This window comes from Triturus cristatus, chromosome 4_1 (assembly GCF_964204655.1).
Source record: "Triturus cristatus chromosome 4_1, aTriCri1.1, whole genome shotgun sequence".
Taxonomy (NCBI): Eukaryota; Metazoa; Chordata; class Amphibia; order Caudata; family Salamandridae; genus Triturus; species Triturus cristatus.
In genome coordinates, this window is record NC_140585.1 from 92,010,756 (window position 1) to 92,034,247 (window position 23,492).

Genomic DNA, 23,492 nt, shown 5'->3' on the forward strand with positions numbered 1-23,492 from the left:
TTATACTCACTATACCGGCTTACACAATACATGGACACGGATAGATTACTGGTTGGCTTCCCCAGATATATTCGGCTGGTGCAACTCCATCCAAACACTCCCGCGTACATACTCGGATCATTCCCCAGTAGTGCTGACCATGAAGATCCCATGCCCAGAGGGCTTTGAGAGACAGTGGAGGTTTCCAAACCGCGCATTAGCAGATGAAGTCTTTCTAAATTAAATTCGAGAGGCAATAGAGGAATATTTTAAAATTAATACAGGGTCTGTAGATTCCGCGGCGATGTTATGGGAAGGCTTTAAAGCATATTTGAGAGGAGTATGTATATCTAAACATGCAGGGGTACTTTGTGACTTGTGTAAAACTCTGACTCGCATAGAAAAAGACCTTGTGTTCCTAGACGCTAGACAACTACTAATACCTAATCCTGAGACTACCAAGCAGAGACTGTCACTTCTAGTAGACTACCGAGACACGGCGGACAAAGAGATCCTATATATGGAAAATATCAAAGGGCCTTGCGCTACAGTGAGGGTGAACGCCCGGGTAGGGTTTTGTTGGCCCAGATGATTAGACCTCCTTATCAAAATGCTTATATAGCACAGTTGCAATCAGATTCAGGCCATAAGAGTACGGACCCGATGAATATTTAGGGGGAATTTTTGACACATTTTAAGAATTTATATGCCTCAAAAGTGGGCTCAGACCGGACAGGTCAGGAAGCCTATCTTTCTGAAGTGGCGCTTGTGTATCTGGAAAGGCATATGCAGGACTTCCTCGCAGTACCTATATCAGAAACCGACATTGATGAAGCCATTACAGGTTTAAAATCTTTATCAGCTCCAGGGCTGGATGGCTTCACAGGTGCCTTTTATAAAGCCTTCAAAGATATATTGATTCCGCAACTATTGGAAGTCTATGCCGAAGCCTTAGAGAGGCAATCTTACCCCCTACCTTGCGTGAAGCAGTAATCATCCTCCTTCCCAAACCTGGAAAAGACCCTTTGTTATGTGGGTCCTATTGCCCGCTCTTCCTATTAAACCTAGATTATAAAATACTGGCTAAAGTACTCTCCACTAGACTTTCCCTTCTTATGGAATTCATAATATCTCCGACCCAGTCTGGTTTCATTCCCCACCGCTCGACTGCCTTCAATGCGTACCTTATTCAACACGCTACACAGAATAAACCCTGAGATTTCAGCAGCTGCAATTCTGTTAGATACCTAAAAGGCATTCGATTCTCTGGAATGGCCTTTCATCATATCTATTATGCGCCGTATGGATATGCCTCCTGGATTTGTGGCCACAACAGTCCTATTATATAGCTAACCCACAGCTCGTTTGCGATTAAACAGCACTTTAAAGACTTCCTTCATACTTTCCCGAGGAACTAGACAGGGATACCCGCTGTCACCCCTGTTATTCATTCTTGCTATGGACCCTCTGATGCGCCATTTCTAAGAAAAACACCTGCACAGGGGACTGCAATTCAATACAGGCCCCCTGTTGGTATCACTATACGCAGATGATACCATACTATGTGTTCGGGATCCACAAACTAGCCTTGACTCTCTTATTAGGGAAATTCTACGCTTTGGCAGGTTCTTTGGCTTGGGCATAAACTGGCACAAGTCTGTGGTTTTTCCCCTTACAGCCAGTACGACTAGATTGGATCTCGAGTTTCCACTTGAATGGTGCACGGTTTCAGTGAAGTATTTGAGAATACATATACATTTAGATACTGGGCAAATTATTAGACTGAATTACGGGCAAGCCATGTCTGCCCTCGAAACACAAATAGATAAATGGCTCAAACTCCCTTTGTTGCTGGCAGGTAGAGTGGCCCTTATTAAAATGTTTGTTGCCACCGTTGTTGTTGTCCCTTCCCTCTAGATTTGTGGGAGTTTGCGCTGGAATCACTTGAGATCGAGCTGTTATCCCCCGAAGTGTCACTGGATCTGTCTTGCTTTTGGGGAGCAGTGTAGTTATCCTCTGTGTAGGGATAAACTTTTGTGTATGAGAATTTTTTAAGGACCCTGCCTTTTTAAATCACTTCACGAGCACTTCACACACTTATAGGTCCTGAAGAAAGCCAGCCCTTTACCAAGGCCTGGCTGAAAAATGTTGACCACCCAGGATGTGGGAGATCATAGATAACTCCACAACACATCCATTGGCTTGTTTTTAACACTGCAAAGGGCCCGCTAATAAAATTACCTAGTATAGGAATTGGGACCCGAGGACAGTTTTTAATTCACACTCACACGTTATCACTGCACCACGAAACCAGCTCTGCTGTAAACAGGCGTTGAAGCACACCCGGGACACATTCGGTGTCAGCAGGTGGAGCCCGATGATGAAGCATGCCACCAACTAGGTTGGTGGGTGAGGGCTTTCAAAAGAAATAATATTTCCTTCTCCCATACAAACACACTATCCCTATGCCCTTTGAGGCTAGTTCCCATTGATAATACGTAAAGTACAGTTATGCAGTGGCTCAAAGGGAGCACACATGAGCTACGTTAGCACAAGGTTCAAGTACCACTGAGGCATAACAAAGGGGATTGGAGGAAAAAGATGCGTTAAGCCTTCTAGGAAAAGGTTAACTACCGGGGACTTGAAAAGAGAAGGCTAATCTGGCAACCGAAAGAAGGCAGAGATGGCTGAAAGCTAGCCCTTGATAGTGACTAGAGCAGAGCCCTGCTGGGCTAAAGAGAGAAGAAACAAAAGTACTTTTGAAAGAGGGACAGAAAAGGTATCCACAGCCTTTGCTGTGCACCATGCCACAAATTTGTTCCACCTGCAGGCGTATTCCGTCTTTGTGGAGGGACGTCTAGCTGCCAAGATAACGTCACAGACTTCGGGAGGCAAGTCAAAAGAGGTCAACTACTGCCACTCAATCTCCACGCAAGGAGGTCGAGACTGGACAGGTTCGGGTGGAGGACCGTCCCCTGCTGCTGCGACAGAAGATCCTCCCGAAGAGGCAGTCTGATTGGCGGATCGATGGCCATGTCGACCAGCTCGGGATACCAGACTCCTCGTGCCCAATCCGGAGCCACAAGAATGACTTGGGACCGGTCGCGCCTGATCTTCTTCAGCACTCTGGGCAGAAGTGGTATAGGCCGAAAGGCATACAACAGACCGCAACTCCACTCGCACCAAAAAGCGTCGCCGAGCGAGTGCCGCCTTGGAAATTCCAAGGCGCAGAATTGCAGACATTGCGTGTTCTCTTCGGTGGAGAATAAATCTAACCAAGGCTTTCCCCACTGTTGAAAGAGACCTTGCACCACCTCCGAGTGAAGACACCATTCGTGATCAATCATGCACCGTCGGCTGAGTTCGTCCGCCCTGGCGTTCAGAGAACCTGCCAGGTGTTGAACCACCAACGAAATGCCTTGATGTTCCAGCCATGTCCAGAGGCGGAGGGCCTCCTGACATAGGGTCCACGACCCCACCACGCCCTGCTTGTTGCAATACCACATGGCGGTGGTGTTGTCCGTGAACACCTGCACTACTCTTCACCGGACAGAGGGAAGGAATGCCTTCAGTGCAAGATTAATTGCCCAGAGCTCCAGAAGGTTGATGTGAAGTCCGGACTCTGCCGTAGACCAGAGACCTCTAATCGCTGCCTCTCCCATGTGGCCACCCCATCCCAGAAGGGAGGCATCCGTCACCACAGAGTGGTCTGGTTGGGGAAGGGAGAGGAACCTGCCATTGACCCAATCATGGTTCATAAGCCACCACTGCAGTTGTTGAGCAGTGCCCTCTGAGATCTGGACGCAATCGGACAGATTCCCCTGATGCTGCACCCACTGGAACTACAGTTCCCACTGCAGAGCCCGCTTATGCCACCTGGCATGATCGATCAGCAGGATGCAGGAGGTCATGAGACCCAGCAGCATCAGGGTCATTCTGACTGAAACCCGGGGCAGAGGCTGAAAGATCGGAATCATAGCCCGAATATCCCGGACTCACTTTTCAGTAGGATAGACCCGAAACCGCGTCATGTCCAGAACCGCTCCGATGAAGAGGAGCTTCTGAGAGGGAATCAGGTGTGACTTTGGCACATTGATGGAGAACCCCAGCAAATGCAGGATGACGGCCGTAGTCTGGAAGTGGGAGACTACTGCCTGGGGCAAGTCCGCCTTCAACAACCAGTCGTCGAGATAGGGGAAGACTGACACCCCTGATCTGTGCAGATGAGTTGCGACCACCACCATCACTTTTGTGAACAGACGTGGCACGCTGGTAAGGCCAAAGGGGAGCACGGTGAACTGAAAGGGCACGTGGCCTACCATGAGCCGCAGGTAATGCCGGAGGGCCGGCAAGACGGGGATTGAAAATAAGTGTCCTGCAAGTCCAACGCTACCATACAGTCTTGTGGGTTGAGGGCAGACAAGACCTGAGCAAGTGTCAACATCTTGAACTTCTCCTTCCGGAGGAAGCGATTGACATCCCTGAGGTCCAAGATAGGACGCAGGCCCTTGTCCTTCTTGGGAACCAGAAAGTAGTGAGAGTAACAACCACAACCTACTTCTGGGACAGGAACACGCTCGATGGCTCCCTTGGCCAAGAGAACTGTAACTTCCTGCTGGAGAAGGGCCAGATGATCCTCCGACATGCTGTGATATCGCAGTGGCATGGCTGGAGGGGTAAACTCGAAGAGGAGGGAGTGAGTTACCCACCTGTCCGAAGTAATGGTGTGCCAGTGGGGGAGGTAATGGCGAATCCTGCCACCCACTGGTGTTTGATGGGCCTGGAAGGTCAGACTAGGAGGGTTTGAAGGCTGCAGACTGCACCAGACAGGAGGAAAGGCCCAAGGACTTGGCCGTAGCCCGTGAGTCCTTGAAGTGCTCTTGGGCGTTATCTGCTTTGTCGCCAAAAAGGTGACAGCCATCAAAGGGCATGTCCATCAAGGTGTTCTAGTCATCCCCTGAAATTCATTGGACCTCATCTAGGCGTAATGACGAAGTGCTACTGGCGTTGAAATGGTCCTGCCCAGATAGTCGGCGGTGTCTAGCCCACAACAGATTGTAAACTTTGCTGCATCTCTTCCGGCGGCGACAGCCTGGTAGAACACCGCCCGGGCCTCCTCCGGATACTGAGGCAGCACTTGCGCCAGTGTATCCCACACCGAGTGCAAATAACGGCCCAAGAGACATGAAGTGTTTATGAACCGAATGTAGGAAGGTGGATATCTGACTATGGTTACCCCCAACTTTTTACCTAGTGTCTAGCTGGTTTTTCGACTTAGTTGGCCTGAGATCCTGCCATTCAGGGTCTCAGGCTGTCTGCTCTCTCTTTAAAATGGACTCCATGTACCCTAGGTACATACACAATTGGTAAGGATCACCTTATTGGACCCTGTACAGTGTACCCTAGGTACCCAGGGCATAGGTGTACCCTAGGCCTCCCAGGGGCTGCAGCATGTATTATGCCACCCCTGGTCTGGCCTTCCAATCAGACACAACTGGCTGATCACTCAGCTGGGGCAAGGTCGTGTAATCACCCCTTGCTTAGATATAGCATACATATATCTACCCTCAAAATAGACACATGTGTACCTATCAGCCACTCCTATGGCAGGCCTTAACAATCCTGGAGGCAGAGTGCTTGGTAACATGTGAGATGGTGCTCTAGCATGAGCTGAGCCTGTCTGCAGCTCTCTGAACCATGTCCTTATAGCTGTTCTGTGATATAGCCTACCATATACTCTTAAAGTGCCTTATAATCTTAAACGGTTATGGTAACTATGGTTTGGCTTTACCAAAACATGTCGTGTAAGGTGTCTAACACTTTGGAATAATACCCCCATACCATTTCTGGTGATGAGGATATTATTCCCCCTTCTAGAGGGAGAGACATGTTAAAATCCTACTTTGCTGTTTAACTCTGACCAAAGACTCAGCATCACAAAATGGATGCTGCTGCCACAGACACAAGTCTGACCTCCTGCTGCTGGGAGTGATCCCGGCAAGGGAGGCTTGGACAATAGGTTTCCTGCTTGGGGAGGTGCTAGCACCTCCCCAGACAGACTTTAGTGTATTGGGGCAGGGAGGGCTGAAAGGAATGAGACATGCCTGGGGCACACAAGGTGTCCCATGCATAGTCCAGTTCAAACGGGTGCTGGGGCACTCCAGCCCCAGTCCTGGTGCGAAACTGGACAAAGGGAAGGGGGTGTAACCACCCCCCTCCCAGGTCCCACCCATAAGGCGTGACCTAGCAGGCAACCCAGCCCCCCAGATTAGTATAAGTGTGGTAGCTGGTCCCCAGGAGATTAGATTATCCTGAACCTGCAACTTGAACAGAAACTCTGGACCTTCGACATTCGACGAAAGAAGAAGACTGAAGAATCTCCCTTGTGGCCAAGGAGTGGCCACCCTGTGCGAACAGGCACCATCAAGAGACTTACCCTTTGCTTTGCTGAAGTTCTACGAGGGACCGACTGCAGAGCCTGACCAGAGCCTTGACTTCCAGACTTCTCCGACCCTGATCCACATCCACAGCCGAGCTGAGATCCGTGGAGGCGACGAGAGACGTGGGATCGGCTACCTGGGAAAAGTGGCGAGTATCTTCCAGCGCAGCTTCTGAGGCATCCTCGAGGTTGTGCACCGGGGATTGAGAAGCCCCAACTCCAAGCACCATCTGCACCGAAGATCAGCCCCCCACACTCCACGAGTCCTGTGTGGAGCCCTTCTGCATTTTCCTGCTTGCCGCGTCTGTCCGGTTACTTGCCCGTTGGCTAGTAACCTCTGTGACGACACACCTTTAATTTTCCACTGCTGGTTTGGCTCCTCCAGACTGGCTCCTGCTCCTCTGCGAAAGAGAAGCACCCCAGACCTTCCTGGTCAGCACCAGAAGCAAGTCCTCCATTCTTCGTGGGTTCCGCTTGCCAAGGCTTGGTGAGTCCTAGTTCGACTTCGACGCCGCCGACAGCAAGAGCCTTCGTGGGACAGCTCGCCTCCTGGTCCTGGTTGTCCTCGACGTCTCCTGGTACTCGTGGCTGCTGCGACAAGCTTCACCTCTTCGCCTGCAATCTCCCGACATCGCCTGGTTCTTTCCTGGTTCCACGTGGTCACTGGCTAGTGACCCAGACTCTGTCCCTTCTGCTTGCAGGTATCCTTCCTTCTTGATCCCAGCCTTGGGATCCACCGGACACTCTTCACTGACTGCCTGTCAGCCTCTTTCCTTCAGGCATCCATAGGAGTCGACGACGAAACCCGACGCAACTTCACACCTATGCACCCGCAGCCCGTGGGCTAGGTAACTTGGGTACTCCGGTGCTCATCAGGGTATTGACTATCCTAGTGTCTAGTTCTCAAGTCTCGACTTCCTAGTTACTCCAGAAGTGTCCTAAATCTTAGTAATTCTAAACTGTACTATTTCTATCTATTATACACATTACGCATGAGTGTTTCCACTCTGCACCTGAATCCCGTGGGCCTCCCACTTCCTAACCTTGGGTAGTATAGTGTAGCCCCAGTGATTCCCTAGGCCTAGGCCTATCCTATTTCCGTGACAGTGGTCCTTATACCACTTACTTAATATATGGTTTGCGTGGCCCCTAGGGCCTAACTGTATTACTTACCTGTGTGACTTAATGTATGCTTGAATAAGACTATGTTGTACTTACCTCGAATCTCATAAAGAGTGCTGAGGGTTTGACTAGAATAAATACACTTTATTTTATATATATATATCTGTTGTGGTGTCCTTTCATTTGGTATTCAAGGGGTTACAAATGGTATAACAGCTGGCTTCACATGCCATTCAGAGTTTAGCCTAAGATTGCTCTTGTCCATGCTACCACTAGGATAGCTGGTCTATAAGGTTGACTTTACAACCAATCTCCATAAGGGTTGTTTGGACTGATACAAGGTGTACACTAGAATTAGTGACATCATATATCAGGCCAACTTCCCACACCAAAGTCCTTCCTAAGCTGACGGAAGAGAACATTTTCTTGCCAAGGTGGTCCAGCTTCTTGGATTCCCTTTCCAGAGGAGCAGTAGGGAAGGCGCTTTTGGAGGTGGAGGCTTGGACCACCAAGCTCTCGGGGTGGGGTGTTGAGGGAGGAAAGTGGGGTTGCCCAGAGCAGGGCGGTGGTGCTGGGCAATCATCCTGCCCAAAAGGACGTCAGTGAGGGCCTCATTAAATGGCAGCAGGGGCTCCGAAGAGCTCACTGCCGGTTGAAGCACCTCAGTCAGGAGGTTAGTCCTGACCACCACCGTAGGAAGCTCGAAGTTGAGAGCCTGGGCCACCCTACGCAACACCACTGCGTATGCCATGGTAGGAGGAGACAACATGCCAAGGTCGGGTGAAGTGTCAAGACTACTGGCATCCCCCAGTTCCTCTCTCCAGTCCTGCTCAGTATCTAAGAGGTCAGTTAACGGGTCACCTGACCCCTCCCAGTTCTCCACATCATCCTCTGGCTGCCACTGTTGTTGGAAATAGACCCCAGGAGTGAACAGGGGCACAAAAACCCCACCCGGTGCCGGATCCGGCGTCGGACAATGCTGGTCCTGCTCTGCGTCCACGTCGGGTTGGAGGCCTGGGTAGACGCCGGCCAGGGAGCCAACCGACACCAAACGCAGTAGTGGTGCCATGGGAAGCGGTCGATCTGGATCCAGGCCTGGATCCTAGGGGGGCCTACGGCGCCTGGGCTAAAGCCGCTGACAGCGAAGACCTAGGCCCCCCAACCAAGTCCTTGGGACCCAAAGGCGCGCCGGTGGGGTTGGTCCGCCCAAAGATGGCATGCACCACCTCATAGGATGTACAAAGCTGGGCAGGGGTCGCTCCAGGTCCTGGAAAGGGAGGGAAGCTCGGAGTTGACCCTTTGTGCTCTGCGAGTGGAGCCGCGAGAGTGGCACCACATGCGTGCCTCGTCGGATCGGCCGGCCGACGGAGAGAAGTCAAAGAGCGACGATGTTCTTCGACTTCTTCTTATGCTTCGACTTAACCGACCCCGAGTGCGAAGACTTCAGTGATTTCGAACCGGACTGGTGGTGGCTCTGCGACCGGTCCCTCGACCCCCCTCTTGACCGGGACCTCAAACTGCACAGAGCTGACTGTCGGCGTTCAAGCAGCTTTCGGGACAGCTCCCGCAAAGTCTTCGGTGCCATCGACCGACAGTCAGAGCACGACTTGGGGTTGTGGTCGTGCTCCAGGCAAAAGAGGCACACGCGGTGCAGATCTGTCACCGACATCAGTCGGTTACAGGAACCGCAGGCCTTGAAACCGGGCTTTCTTCGTGTACTTGTTCGGAGCCAGAGACTCGAAACAAGAAGTCGACAAAAGTCGAGAAAAATGACTAAGGTACCACTCTTCCCGGATCTGCGCTGGCTGGCGCAGAAAAAGAAAGAACTGACTTCAGCACGCAAGTGAGGTGTCTAAGTAGCTGCCGCTACATCATCCCAGTGACCACGACGCTGACGACAGACACGTAGCCGACCGACGCCACCTTCCAACACGCAGAGGTACTGCTGACGAAAAAACTTTCCGGATTCAGTCTGTCGCCTGGGGGTAATTCTAAGGTGAGGAATCTATTACTAAAGTGTTTCTTTCAGATATTATTTTTCTTTCCTTTATATACAGGTGTTTTGTTCCAACAATTCTGTTATCCATTTTTTGTCTCCCAATGTTGTCAACGTTTTGGTCCATGGTTCCTAGGGGGTTCGGTGGAGCTCCGGCGATGTCATTGTCATCTTATGATGTTGTCACTCCCCAATCCGTCTTGTGTCTATTGGTATGTTTTCCAGTCATCATTTGTATGACCTGTACTGTCTTTTTGTTCTCTATCTTATCTCTTCTCTGTCGGTTCTGTCTTCTTTACTTCATAATTCTATTTTTCTTCGTCCTCTCTGGTGTTTTTTCTATTGCTTCCTTTTTCCCTTCTCTCCTGATCAAACAATACTCTCATCTCTATACTCTCATCCTTTCATTTTTTCTCAATTTTAAGATTGGTTATATCACTGAAAGCATAATGATTGCTTATATTATTACCTCCCAGTCACATTCAGAGTTACTACATTGAATATTAAGGGATTAGGTAATTCCATTAAAAGACAACAGGTGTTGACCCATTTAGCTAAGTTAAAAACTGACATTGCACTACTCCAGGAATCACATCTATCGGAAACTGAAGCTTCTAAGTTAAAGAACTGTTGGGCTGGGAATGTTTTTTCTTCTCTGGCTATGGGTAAGAAAAATGGTGTTTTGATTCTCTGTCATATAAAATGTCATGTTTCTGTTGTGCATCAAGAATCTGACTCTGATGGTCATTGGGTGATTGTTAAATTACTTATAGATGAAATACCGTTAGTTATCTTTAATGTATATGGCTCAGTTTCCGTTGACAAAACATTTTGGACACAGATTTCTGATAAATTACTTTTGTTTGACGATGATTATATTGTTTTTGGTGGTGACTGCAATCAAATTCATGACCCTATATTGGACAGACACTCTCCAGGTAAATTTGTAAACTCTAAAATGCATTCACAATTTACCTCCACCATACGCCGTAAATCTCTAGTCGATATCTGGAGGCTATGTCATCCAGATCTGCGAGAATACAGTTACTTTTCACCCCCACATCATTCACAATCCTGTATTGACTACCTCTTTTTAAGTAACTCCCTAGCTCAACATGTCCTTCTGTCCGAGATAGGTTCTATTTTAATATCAGATCATGACCCGGTTTTTGTTGACTTTGATTTGATACCTTTTGTCCCACATGCTGCTAGACGGCGTTTTAATGATACATTACTTATGGATCCTAATTTCTCTAGCCAATTCAGTTCTTTTGCTTCTGAATTTTTTGCTATTAATACAACTCCGTAGTCCTCTCCTATAATGATTTGGGATTCCTTTAAGGCAGCCACGAGGGGTTTCATAATGAATTTTGTCTTACAAAAGAAAAAAAAGGTTTGAAAAACAAACTACTCAATAACTCACTAAAATTAAACAATTAGAATATGCTTATTATCACCCCAATACTGAATCTTCTTTAAAAAACCTTATTGATGCTAAGTTTACTTTTAATAGACTATCCACGAAGGCTGCTTCCTCCTAACTTTTGAAAAGTAGCTCTCGGTATTATGGAGGACAAAATAAAATGGGGAAGTTACTGGCTTATTACTTAAAAATAAGGCGAGATAGAACTAGAAAAGAATCTTTGCAAAGCTCTGCTGGAACTTCACTTTTTAAAGACGATGATATTCCAAATGAATGTTTCGTTTTATAAAAATCTATATATGCCTGAGACTCAACCAATTCAATCAGACTTATCTTCTTATTTTCAATCCATTAACCCTCCTTCTTCCCAACATATTGATTTTGATTAGCTGGAAATGGATATTACTCTGGCAAAAATTACTCATGCTGTATCGGTATTATGACGAGGTAAGGCCCCTGGACCCGATGGGTTTACTGTTGAGTTTTATGAACACTTTTCTAAGCTCCTTCTTCCAAATCTTCTTCTTTTATTTAATTCCTTTATTACAAATGGTTCATCTCAGGGCAGTTTTCAAGAAGCCATGATATGCTTAATTCCAAAAGACAGTAAGGACCCCTCGTTGTGTAAAAAATATCAACCCATTTCTTTAGTCAATACAGACTATAAGATCTTTGCAAAAATGTTGGCACTATGTATTGATCCTATCTTACCTGAACTCATTGGACCAGAACAATCTGGCTTCGGAAAAGGTCGACTATCCTCTGATAACTCTAGAGTCTTTTTTAAAGTCCTTAGCAAGGCCTCTTCCTTAGACTATCCTATTGCTGCTATAGCTTTAGATGCTGAAAAAACATTTGATAGGATTGGATGGGATTTTATGTTTCACACTTTAAAATTAATAGGTTTTCCTCCCAAATTGATCTCCTTGATTTCCTTACCATATTCAGGACCTAGACCATCTATTTTCGCTAATGCTAAAACCTCGGATTACTTTTCTCTCTCTAGAGGAGTACGGCAAGGTTGCCCCATATCTCCTTAATTGTTTGCAGTGGCATTGGAGCCCTTTTAAACTAAAATTAGACAAGATGCTCAGACTACTGGTTTCCAACTAGGCCCACACCAAATTAAAATGTCTGTATACGTGGATGATATCCTTTTATATTGTTCTAACCCGGTTACTTCCCTTCCACCTTTTCTCCACCAGGTTGATATTTTTTCTCAGTAATCAGGTTACCACCTTAATCGGAATGAATGTGAAGTCTTGCCCCTCAATGTTTTATGCCTTAAGCACTATTTTATCCCTACTGGATTTTCCTGGCAACCCACTAAGTTAAAATACTTAGGTCTATGGTTCTCCTTGACTATCTTGGAGACTTTAAAATTAAATTTCAACCACATTGTCAAAACGTTAAATGACTCTATTTCAAGATGGCATCCTCTTTTTCTCTCTTTGTGGGGACAATTGAGTTTAATTAAGATGATGCTCACCCCTCTGATTCTATACATTCTCTCTATGATTCCTGTGTGTATTCCCCGATACTATTTTAGGAAAATGGGTTCACTTTTAATAAAGTTTCTTTGAGAGGACAAGCCTCCTCGAATAGCCTTATCCGCTCTAAAAAAAGACAAACATAATGGAGGCCTTAAACTCCCTGATTTCAAATCTTATCACTATGCCTTTTCCCTAAAACAAGCTGCCCGTTGGTTTTCCTTTGATCTCCCTACTCATCCCCCAGTGTGGATATCTATAGAAAAATTTCTCGCCTACCCTTTTGACTTTCAAGAAACCCTCGCCTTCATCAATAATATCTCCTTATTACGCTCTTCCAATATTTCTCACACCCGTAAACTTTTAGCTCCTCTTCTACCATCTTCTTATCCTTCTATTACTTCTTTATCTCAACAACCTATTTGGCACAATAAATTATTATGTATCAAAAATTGTACCATTTACTTGAAATCTTGGAGATCCAAGGGTTAGCTCTGGATTTCTCAACTTCTGACTAATAACGACCCCTTATCCTTTAATGACCTTCAAACTAAATTTTCTCATCCTAATTCTTTCAAAACACAATATAATCTTCTACTTCCTTCTATTAATCAATATCTCCTCATACTTCTAACTACCCCAATCTTCCTACTACATGGTCTACAATTTTTCCCTTATTAGATACTTCCCCCTCTGCGTCTTTTATTCATAAATATGTATTATTATCTTCAAAAAGACACAAGTCGAGAGCTGAGTTGGCTTAGGAAAAGGATTTAGTACAATGCTGGCCAACCTCCATTTGGGATAAATTGTGGCTTAAGATCCACAAGACATCAAGAACTGCTAATACTACTCAAACTCTCTATTTTGTTTATCAACATCTCGTATATTCACCTGCAACATTAGCATCTTTCTCTCCTAATACTCTATCTACCCGCTGGTCTTGTCCCTGTTCTACCGCTGATTTAAAACACATGCTATTTGACTGCCCTAATATCTTTCAGTTCTGGCAATTAGTTTGGTCCCAAATCAATAACATTTTTAGAGTTGCTGTTCCCTTTTCTCTACCCAACATTTTCTTATGCTCACTGTCACCTCAATGGCCTCAATCACCATCAAACTTCAAGTTGTTAGATTTATTATTAGCTATAGCCTTACATTTAATAACCTAAAATTGGAAACAAGCGGATAAAGTTACTTTTAAAGCCTGGCGGAATGCTGTATGTTTTCATCATAGACTCGACACCAATTATGTCACCCCTCTCTCTCTAGCAATTAAAAGAGATCTTTTATGGCTTCCTCTTACTACATACATATCCTGGTCTGCTTCTTCAACTGTTTCTAATGTTAATGTTGTAAATACTTCGGATGATGTCCGGAAACCGCTGTAATTACACCATGTTGTCTTTTTCTTAAAATATTAAGATATTATTGTTCATGCCTATGTCTTTTATATTGTAATTTTTAATTCCAAATGTATTTAAAGTGCCCACAGTGTTTAATTTCATATCTCATTTATCTTCAATCTTTGTAGTGACATAATATATTGTTTCCCCCTCCGCCTTCCTCCCCCCTTTTTAGGTCTTTCCTAGCGTTGCAGCGCGAATGCGCTGCCATCGCTTTGCAAGGCATGCAGTATATACTGTAGTGTGGAAGCTTCGTGGCAGCTCCACCCACTCTCTGACCATTGGGTTTTGTCTTAAATGCTGCCTTCCGATTGGTTTGAGGCTTGTTAGTCCCTCCTCATTCATCATCGCTTTGCAAGGCATGCAGTATATACTGTAGTGTGGAAGCTTTGTGGAAACTCCACCCACTCTCTGCCCATTGGCTTTTGTCTTAAATGCTGCCTTCCAATTGGTTTGAGGCTTGTTAGTCCCTCCTCATTCATCATTTGTATCCTTCCACGGCTATTTTACTCCTAGCACTATTTTCTTTTATGCCTCATCTAGCATTGCGATACCAAAAGGGATGATGGACGGAGCGTTTGAGCAAATCAAACACTCACCCCCAGTCAACTGATCTGGGTTTAATCCATCATCATTCTTTAGCTCACTCCACCACCCCAGTTCAGACATGGCCATATGCAAATCAGTCTGACCCTGTGCCTCCTGGGAACAGTCCAGCCCGAACTGCCAAGCCATGTCTACCCTGGACCGGAAACAAGCATCCTGGGACTGGTTTCGGGTTCATAACCCTCGTCAGCCAGGCTATCTTGAATCCAGTGGCAAAGTGAGCAAGGGACCCATGTCTGGGCATACCCTGCCAACTTAGGGCAAACAAAGCGATACCAAAGGGGATGATGGACGGAGTGTTTGAGCAAATCAAACACTCACCCCTAGTCAACTGATCTGGGTTTAATCCATCATCATTCTTTAGCTCACTCCACCACCCCAGTTCAGACATGGCCATATGCAAATCAGTCTGACCCTGTGCCTCATGGGAACAGTCCAGCCCGAACTGCCAAGCCATGTCTTCCCTGGACCGGAAACAAGCATCCTGGGACGGGTTTCGGGTTCATAACCCTCGTCAGCCAGGCTATCTTGAATCCAGTGGCAAAGTGAGCAAGGGACCCACGTCTGAGCATACCCTGCCAACTTAGGGCGAACAAAGCGATACCAAAGGGGATGATGGACGGAGCGTTTGAGCAAATCAAACACTTACCCCCAGTCAACTGATCTGGGTTTAATCCATCATCATTCTTTAGCTCACTCCACCACCCCAGTTCAGACATGGCCATATGCAAATCAGTCTGACCCTGTGCCTCATGAGAACAGTCCAGCCCGAACTGCCAAGCCATGTCTTCCCTGGACCGTAAACAAGCATCCTGGGACCGGTTTCGGGTTCATAACCCTCGTCAGCCAGGCTATCTTGAAGCCAGTGGCAAAGTGAGCAAGGGACCCACGTCTGGGCATACCCTGACAACTTAGGGCGAACAAAGCGATACCAAAGGGGATGATGGACGGAGCGTTTGAGCAAATCAAACACTCACCCCCAGTCAACTGATCTGGGTTTAATCCATCATCATTCTGTAGCTCACTCCACCACCCCAGTTCAGACATGGCCATATGCAAATCAGTCTGACCCTGTGCCTCATGGGAACAGTCCAGCCCGAACTGCCAAGCCATGTCTTCCCTGGACCGGAAACAAGCATCCTGGGACTGGTTTCGGGTTCATAACCCTCGTCAGCCAGGCTATCTTGAATCCAGTGGCAAAGTGAGCAAGGGACCCACGTCTGGGCATACCCTGCCAACTGAGGGCGAGTGTTTGATTTGCTCTAACGCTCCGTCCATCATCCCATTTGGTATTGCTTTCATCTGGCATTGCAGCGCGCATGCGCTGCCATCGCTTTGCAAAGCATGCAGTATATACTGTGGTGTGGAAGCTTCGTGGAAGCTCCTCCCACTCTCTGCCCATTGGCTTTGTCTTAAATGCTGCCTTCCGATTGGTTTGAGCCTTGTTAGTCCCTCCTCATTCTTGATTTGTATCCTTCCATGGCTATTGGCCTCTTTACTCCTAACACTATTTACTTCCCTGTCTCCCCACCCCATCGCCCCCTTCCTCAGTCTGTGACTTTTCAAATTCCCCTGACCCCCCCCCCCCCCACTCTCGTTCGTGTTTTCTTGCCTGCCGGCACTTCTGTTTACATCTTTATTATTGCCACCTTGAAATATGCGCGTTCAAGATGCGTGCTGTACAAAAACTTCTCTTGTTTAATGAACTAGATTTTAATGTTACACTAAATATAATAAGACTCTAGGCAACATTCGGGGTATGCATGGCAACTGACGCCTCTTAGTTCACAAATGGCATTGTTGTCGGGCAGGAGGAGCGGCAGTGTTTTAACTCATGCTTAAAACAAGCACTTTTAATAACTTCCTCTCAATTCAGTGCTATAATCTTGTGTACTGAGGTGACGCGCTAAAGAAATGCACTTCTTTGAATTCTGAAGAGACATTATCGCACATTTACACCATGTTTACTGTATGATTAACATGCCGATCATTTTCACGTCTCGCCCACTGGCTCGTATACGCTTGGCCCTTCTCCGGCTGGCTCTACCTGCTAATTAATATATTGGCTTGCGCACCTATAACAAAGAGAGATGAATGGATACATGACAGTGAGCCCGGTAGATGGTAGAAAAATAGACTGGTGCAGACAAACAGACAAAGTCAGTCTCCATTGCCTCACGTCAGAATCATCACTTTCAATAACCTGGAAATCTGCCGGCTACTCCCGCATGCCCCAGCCTTATCCCCCTCACCTATTCTTAGCAGAAGCGGCAGATTCTGAGCTGTGCCCTGCTGGTGCAGAGGAGCACGGCAGAATCTGTAGAAGCGCTAGGATCCCTAGCCTCTCCGGGTGGGCACCTAAGCCTTCCGGGTGCCTTCACACTCAAGATAAATGAATACATTTTGTTCTGTGCTTTAGTCGCCCCTCTGTGAGCACTGTCTGGTAGATGAACCTCTGTGTTAATAAACACATTCAAAGAGGCGGTTGGGTACAAACAAACTACAGCCACAATACCGTACGTTTTGAACGTGTAGTTAAATAACTGCTCATCGAGTACCTCATTGGCTGATCATTCCATGGCACTACCAAAACTACATTTGGACACATTTGCTCAGCTGTAAAAGACTCCTTTCTATGGGGCATTTAACAACTCAGGGCTTTGGAGTTAGGTAACCTACTTTGGATGCTGTGTAAAAGAGTAAATACAAAAATTAATGCAATGAAACTAAGCAACCAGTACTGTCTAAAACACTGTGAAAACTGACACGCATTTTGGCATTTTGTTTAGTTAATGTCGATTTCCTCGTAGATGCGAGTAAAGTACTCTTAATATCTTAATGAAATCTGCACTCTTTTAACTAATTGCACCGGGCGACCTTTGACAACTAGGCAATGAGTACCCCTGAAGCCCCACTACCCCCGCCCCGTTGGCAAACTCCATTGCCTCCCAGTGTTTTGGCAATAACCAAAACGCAGGATAGTGAGTCAAATAGTCCAGAAAATGCTCCGATCCTGATTGCGTTGTTTAGTCTGTAAGCACTACTTTTATTAATGAGTTTCACATTATTAAAGCACCACAGTGTGCATGTGTGGCAACACTTCACCCATGAGGTACATACCAAGCAATTGTTGACACAATCCACACTGCGACTTTTTCAATATATTTATTACGAAGTACAGGACCTTTCCAAGGCATTTTGCACACTGCATACATTCACTACAAAAATAAAACGTGTAGGTAAAAACGAAATTGCCATTTACAACGTCAATAGCTCTAACTCACAAATGCGAGACCTGTTTGCATTGCAAATGCTTGTTTACTCCCCTCATGCATATAGCATGTTTACTGTAGCCGTTTAATTTATCTCGATGTTAACTAAGATTTATTATGCTTATTATACTGCTGTTCTTTTCCCTCTGGTTTCAATAAACTCAAACTAAACAAATAAAACTTGACAGTATCCTTATTTTTTTGTGTGCCTGCTTAGTTGTCAGAAAATGAGCTGTAAAAATAACCTGCTTTGTTTCATATTGTCCATCCTTCAATGTATTTTACATCAATTATCTCATAGGCAGGGCTGCTGTAATGGGATTGTTGTATAGACATAGGTTAATGGGCCCTTGTGCTGTTCTCCTATATGTTTATTTTACGAGTTGTTAGCGCTGCAGACTTTGAATTAATATAGCAGTGCCATTTTCACAATGAAATAAATGGTGAAAAAATAAGCATTGCTTAGGTGGCTGACCCGGTGGAGGGCAACAGCAGAGCTTACCTGGATTACACAGTGAGAGAGTTGAAAGAGGTTCTGCAGTTTATGTTTCAAGATCACTCCATGTCACCAAAAAGGCAATGATGTAACCTGGAATTCAAAGCAGTTTATTGCGGGGTTATAAGATACTTAAGTGAGAGGAGATTACAACTTCCATAACTCATTAGGTTGTTAAACTAAACCCCATTGCTGTGTCTCTGTTTATCATTTTCTGATTGTGAACCTCTCATAATAATTTGGTAATCTTCTATGGTTTTCCTCCTCCCCTTCTGCAGCCTCATCCTGCTCCCCTTCCAGCTGCCAGCACGGCCATTGTCCATTTCGTGCATGTAGTTGTGACGCTGGATTTACAGGAGTAACTTGCAAGGACGGTAAGGAGGAAAGGGTTGTTTAAAGACCATGCATGGCCACGCGTAATCGTTGCATTGTGGGTTATCAGGACACCAGTCTTCATCACACTATTTGTTGACATCCTTTAAGCCTAAACCTAGATTAAAATGCAACACATTTTAAAATATAACATGTCATTAGAAATATTATACACTTATGCCAGAATCTTTGTCGAGAGTGCTTGGTACTAACTCACTGGGCATTTGTCAAATGTGACAACCTGTCCAGTGTGGAATGCAGTCCGACACTACTTATCATTTCCATTTTATCTTGAAGGGCTATTAATATAGATTGTGCCAATGTATACTATATGATCAACTAATGTAACTTCTATTTAATGGGCTATCTGCAACATAACATTTAATCTCATAGCAACTGCATTCTTTGGAGAACAAAGGAACCAATTCATTCTTTATTGTGGAATTTCACCATTTGTACTGAAATTATAACATAATGTTTAGTCCATGTTCTACTGTCATTTGCAAAACACATAGGGCCTGATTACAAGTGGGGCGGTTAATTCCTATCCATGTGTAAAACCTCTGTTTACACACAGTTTGAAATTATAGGTTGTTGGGTATTTAACACATTGCATAATTATCGAATGAGTTAAATAACTCAACTTGTGTTGAATTTTGGCAAGTCAAATCCGCCAAAATTATCAGGGGAAAACCGTACTGTGTTTAGCATATTATGCAGATTTTGGTATGTTAAACACGAGTTATTAATCTGACTGGATAAATAACGTACCCGCTGGTTTTGTTATTTATTATGCACAAAAAATACCACCTATACACAATCACAGTCTAATTTATCTCATCCCCAGATGAGATAGTTTTTCATAGATTGACAACATTATAATCAAATTCGGAAAAAAATGCTCTCATTTTGTATGTTTCTCAATCTCATATATGTATACATAGTTCCAAATCCTAATTCCCCCAATTAGCCCAATCATTTTGCCTAATTTCATTTTCTTTTGATCGCCTTAAGCTGATCAAAGAGCTTTTCTGGCTGTGTGTGTGTGTGGGTGGTGGGGGGTGGTGGGGGTCCAAAAGATAGGGTTAGTATAGTCATATCTGGAATGGATGCAAGCTTTGATCCTCTGAATATGCAGGGTGGGATCAGTGACCCATAGAATCTTCTTAAGGATAGCTAGTTGAGAGAAGCAGGGGTGAGTGATTTTATGGCTGTGTCTCACAGAGAGAGTGTGATCTACCAGAACAACAAATTTGTGCACTACTGTAGAGGACGCAGGCAACCGAGTCATGCTTTTTGCCCAAAGGGTTGCAGCATATGTTGATTTTCCTTGGGAGATAAGCAGAATATCTTTCTTTGATGGCTTTAACTTTAGGAAATTAGTGGCCATCCAGTACTAGATTAATGATAAAACTTTTTCACAGTGCAAATGCTGTTATTGGTGCTTTTTGGGATTTTGTATATAAGATTGGGAAAATAAGTTGAGTGTTATGATCATATCTATAAAAGCTTGAGGTAGTAGAGCAGATGCAACATGTAAAAGGTGAACAGAAAAGGTAGAACAGTGGTTTCCTGTGAAACAGCGCAGCATGTCATCTGTTCCTTTGATGGAATCCCTGACTTTGCTGAGCTGTTATACAAGATGTTATAATCAATAGTGTTGAAGGCTGCTAACTTATCTAATAGAATCAACATTACAACACACAGTTGTCCATTAGCAGTCACAGGTTGACCAAGGCAGATAATACCACCAATTTGGTTCTATGATGAGGCTGAAAATGAGTAGGCTATTCTCTCCTGCAAAGTTTTGCAGTTCGGAAAAGCAACCTTTTTCAGCAGCTTTCCTACACAGGAAAGTAAAGCATTAGTAGATTAGGTGATGACTTCTTTAATAATGACTTCACATTTGGTAATTTCTACAGATCTGAAAAATCCCTTGGTTTAGTGAACTGCTGAGAAGAGAGTGGAGGTTGCCTCTGCTAGCCATCAGCAGACACTGCATAAATTAAGCCTAGGGTCTCTGGGGGAGAACCACGGGGACCTTATTGCTATAATTTGCTTCCACTTGGTCGTCTGCGACCATCACGGTGACACCTGTTTGGCTACTCTGCTGATGTCAGTTTGGGGACCATTTCTGAAACAATAGTGTTCTGAATCCTTGGATTTTTATCACTGAAAAAACTGGAGATGTTGTCACACAGTTGCTGAGAAATACCACCTGTACAATGACTGATGTCAACCTTTGGGCAGAACTGAAAACGAAGAGAAGACTATCCAGGTAGGGATGTACCCGAACAATTAGCTATTGCTGAATGGCAATCACTAGGCCAAAGTTTAGTGAACATACTGGAGAAGTTTTTAGCCCAATTAGGAGGACTACCAACTGTTTGTAACTTTGAAACCCGTTATCTTCTGAGGCAACAGGAATGTGTAGGCAAGCATCCTCTATTTAAAAGATTTTCAAATCACACTCTCTAAGTCCTCTCCAAAGAGCTTATTACCTGAAAAAGGGCATTTCAACAAGCACAAGTTTTGAGACGAGTTGGCCTTCCATTTTCTCGGATAGCAATATCTCTTAGCAGCCCTAGTCCCACGTGCAGTAATGGCTAATGCCTTTAGAATATCAAAACTAATATCTGAGAGAAAAGCCACTTGTGTCTTCATAGCTGCCAGCATGCGTGGGGCATCTTCTACTTTTTGACAAACAGTTGAAAAGACTTGGCGTTCCTTCACTAGAGAATGAGCTATGCAAACAAAAAAGACCCCTGCTCCCTATTTCAGATTCAGGCAAAAATAAGAACTTAGTAGAGATGGCTCAAACCTATTATCCAAGGCATATGGAACCACCACCTATTCAGAGAAAAGCTTGGTCGAATGACCTGTTAGGTTATGCAGTAAAAGGTCAATAGAGAGCTTTTGAGGAAGCTCCAATTCTCCTTCAACTAAGGAATTAAGTTGTTCTCTAAAGTTGGGGACCAAAGCTTTACTGGATCTCTCCATTTGTTTTTAAGAGACCATACACTGCTTAATTTACAGTAAATCTGGGAAAACTGGCTTATTGAACTGTCTAAAACAGTCACTCTTTGTAGGTTATTCTTCATCCATAGGGAGGTGCAAATTTTGTACAGATATATAAAATCAGTCTTTAAAAGGAGACACAATGACACACTATCTTCCAAAGAAAACTAAAAGTGGACTAATCACTAGGGGCAAACAAGAAAACTCTGCCCCCCCGGTGGAGTTTGCAGAGTTTTGCCACTCCGCTTGTATAAAAATTCTAATCAAGTAGTGCCTTATCCCAATATGGCCAAAGACAAGGCCCTGACCCTCGCGCTGGTTGACTTGATTAGAACAGGGTGGTCAGTGTGGGTTCTGCCAAATGTTTCCCTACTCAGTTTCTCACCCTGTTTTCAGCAGCAGTTGAAGTGGAGGTGGTGTCCCCATTGGCTCCGAAAAGTCATTGCCATGCTACAAGGCTCCCCTGGCCATTTATATGTTGCATGGATGCCTTCAATAGTTGCCAGCATTTGAAACAAAATCCCAGGGACACTTTGCAGCAAAGCTATCAATTACTTACTTGAAAATGTAACACACCCACTTTCCCAAAGCTCTGCACAACCCACATAATTAGTATAATTTAACTTGGCCTACTTATTATAGTGCAGATGATAGGGTCTTCTCAATAAAGGGAATTGCAGAGAATTTAGATGGGAATTTCAAATTTAAGGCCAAGTAGCTGAGTTGGAAAAATTCTCCCATTCAGTATGGGACAACATCCGCAAAATGCCAGCCATTGCATCACTGAGGTAATTTTTGACATGAGGGGGAGCCCACTGTATATGGGGGAGCCATGTCAAAATTATGTCAGCTCCTGATGATGGCCAGGCTTCCGTGGCAGAGCATGGAAAGACAGTAGCCCCCTTTCAGATTCTAAGGCTCTTTAGCCGATTTATGGGTAAAATTTGATTTAAAAGGCAGTATTGAACACCATGTCCCATCTTAGTGTCTCCATGGGGTGATGTACCCCAGTTCCCCCACCCCCAATCATACTCCATGAGTTGAAACTTGGGTTGCCCTTTGCTCATTTTGCTCCTCCGGGAGAAAAGCACATGTTGTGCCCTCCCTTGTTCTCTGAGCCAAATTGCATGGTGTGGGGGATTTGATGGCGAAATAATGCAGAAGAGAAGAAATGTTAACTGGTGGAAAACCGACCCATGATGAAACCACCACTGTCCCTCCAAGCCCCTTGAATAAGTCTGGTTCACTAGATTAGCTGACCTTCACTTTGAGGGTAATGGTAAGCCTCACTTGCTTTAAAGATTCCCAGCCACCATTGATTGTTCATATAATATGGTCCAGAGCTTTAAATGGGCAGGGACTTACTTATGATGAATACCTGGACTTCTTTAATTTGAAAGGGAGAGTACCTGCACTTTTTAGCACAGCTGCAGTACGTTTAACGGGAGAGTACTAGCACTTGGCGCTCCTCCATTCCCTTGCAGCACCTCCGTTTCCTCCCTGGTCCTTCGAGATAAGTTAAACCCCCACTCCCCCTCTAAAGCACTGCTCCCTGTGCAATGATGCCTGCTTCCCTGCAGTTGAGAACCCCTCACTCTCATGCAAGGAGTCCTTCCTGTTTGCACTGCGGCCCAGTCCTGGTCGATTTTGCAGCAGGGACTGCCACTGCAGAGCTCTGCAGCTGCCCCCTCACATCCAGACATCTCTCCTCCTGCTTCCCTGTCTCCGAAGTGCACCCCTGACCCCAGCCTCTGTGAGCGGCACCTCACACACACCTGCGCGGGGTGATGTGATGTCGCGCAATGACGTGATGTGACCCCACGATCCTGAGATAAGGAAGTGATTCGCCGGTGAACACGTGCAATTGCCGAGA

The 23,492-nt window shown here is 45.3% G+C and overlaps 1 protein-coding gene across 5 annotated transcripts in view; it reads left to right on the plus strand.

Moving 5' to 3' along the window:
- The window catches only part of LOC146839631 (uncharacterized), a 606,426-nt gene that overhangs the window by 271,480 nt on the left and 311,454 nt on the right, over nucleotides 1-23,492 (plus strand). For all 5 annotated transcript variants that reach the window (XM_085651721.1, XM_085651726.1, XM_085651724.1 and 2 more), the window contains exon 4: nucleotides 18,508-18,603. In XM_085651721.1, the coding sequence (XP_085507847.1) occupies nucleotides 18,508-18,603 (96 nt within the window). The remainder of the gene's footprint in view (nucleotides 1-18,507; nucleotides 18,604-23,492) is intronic.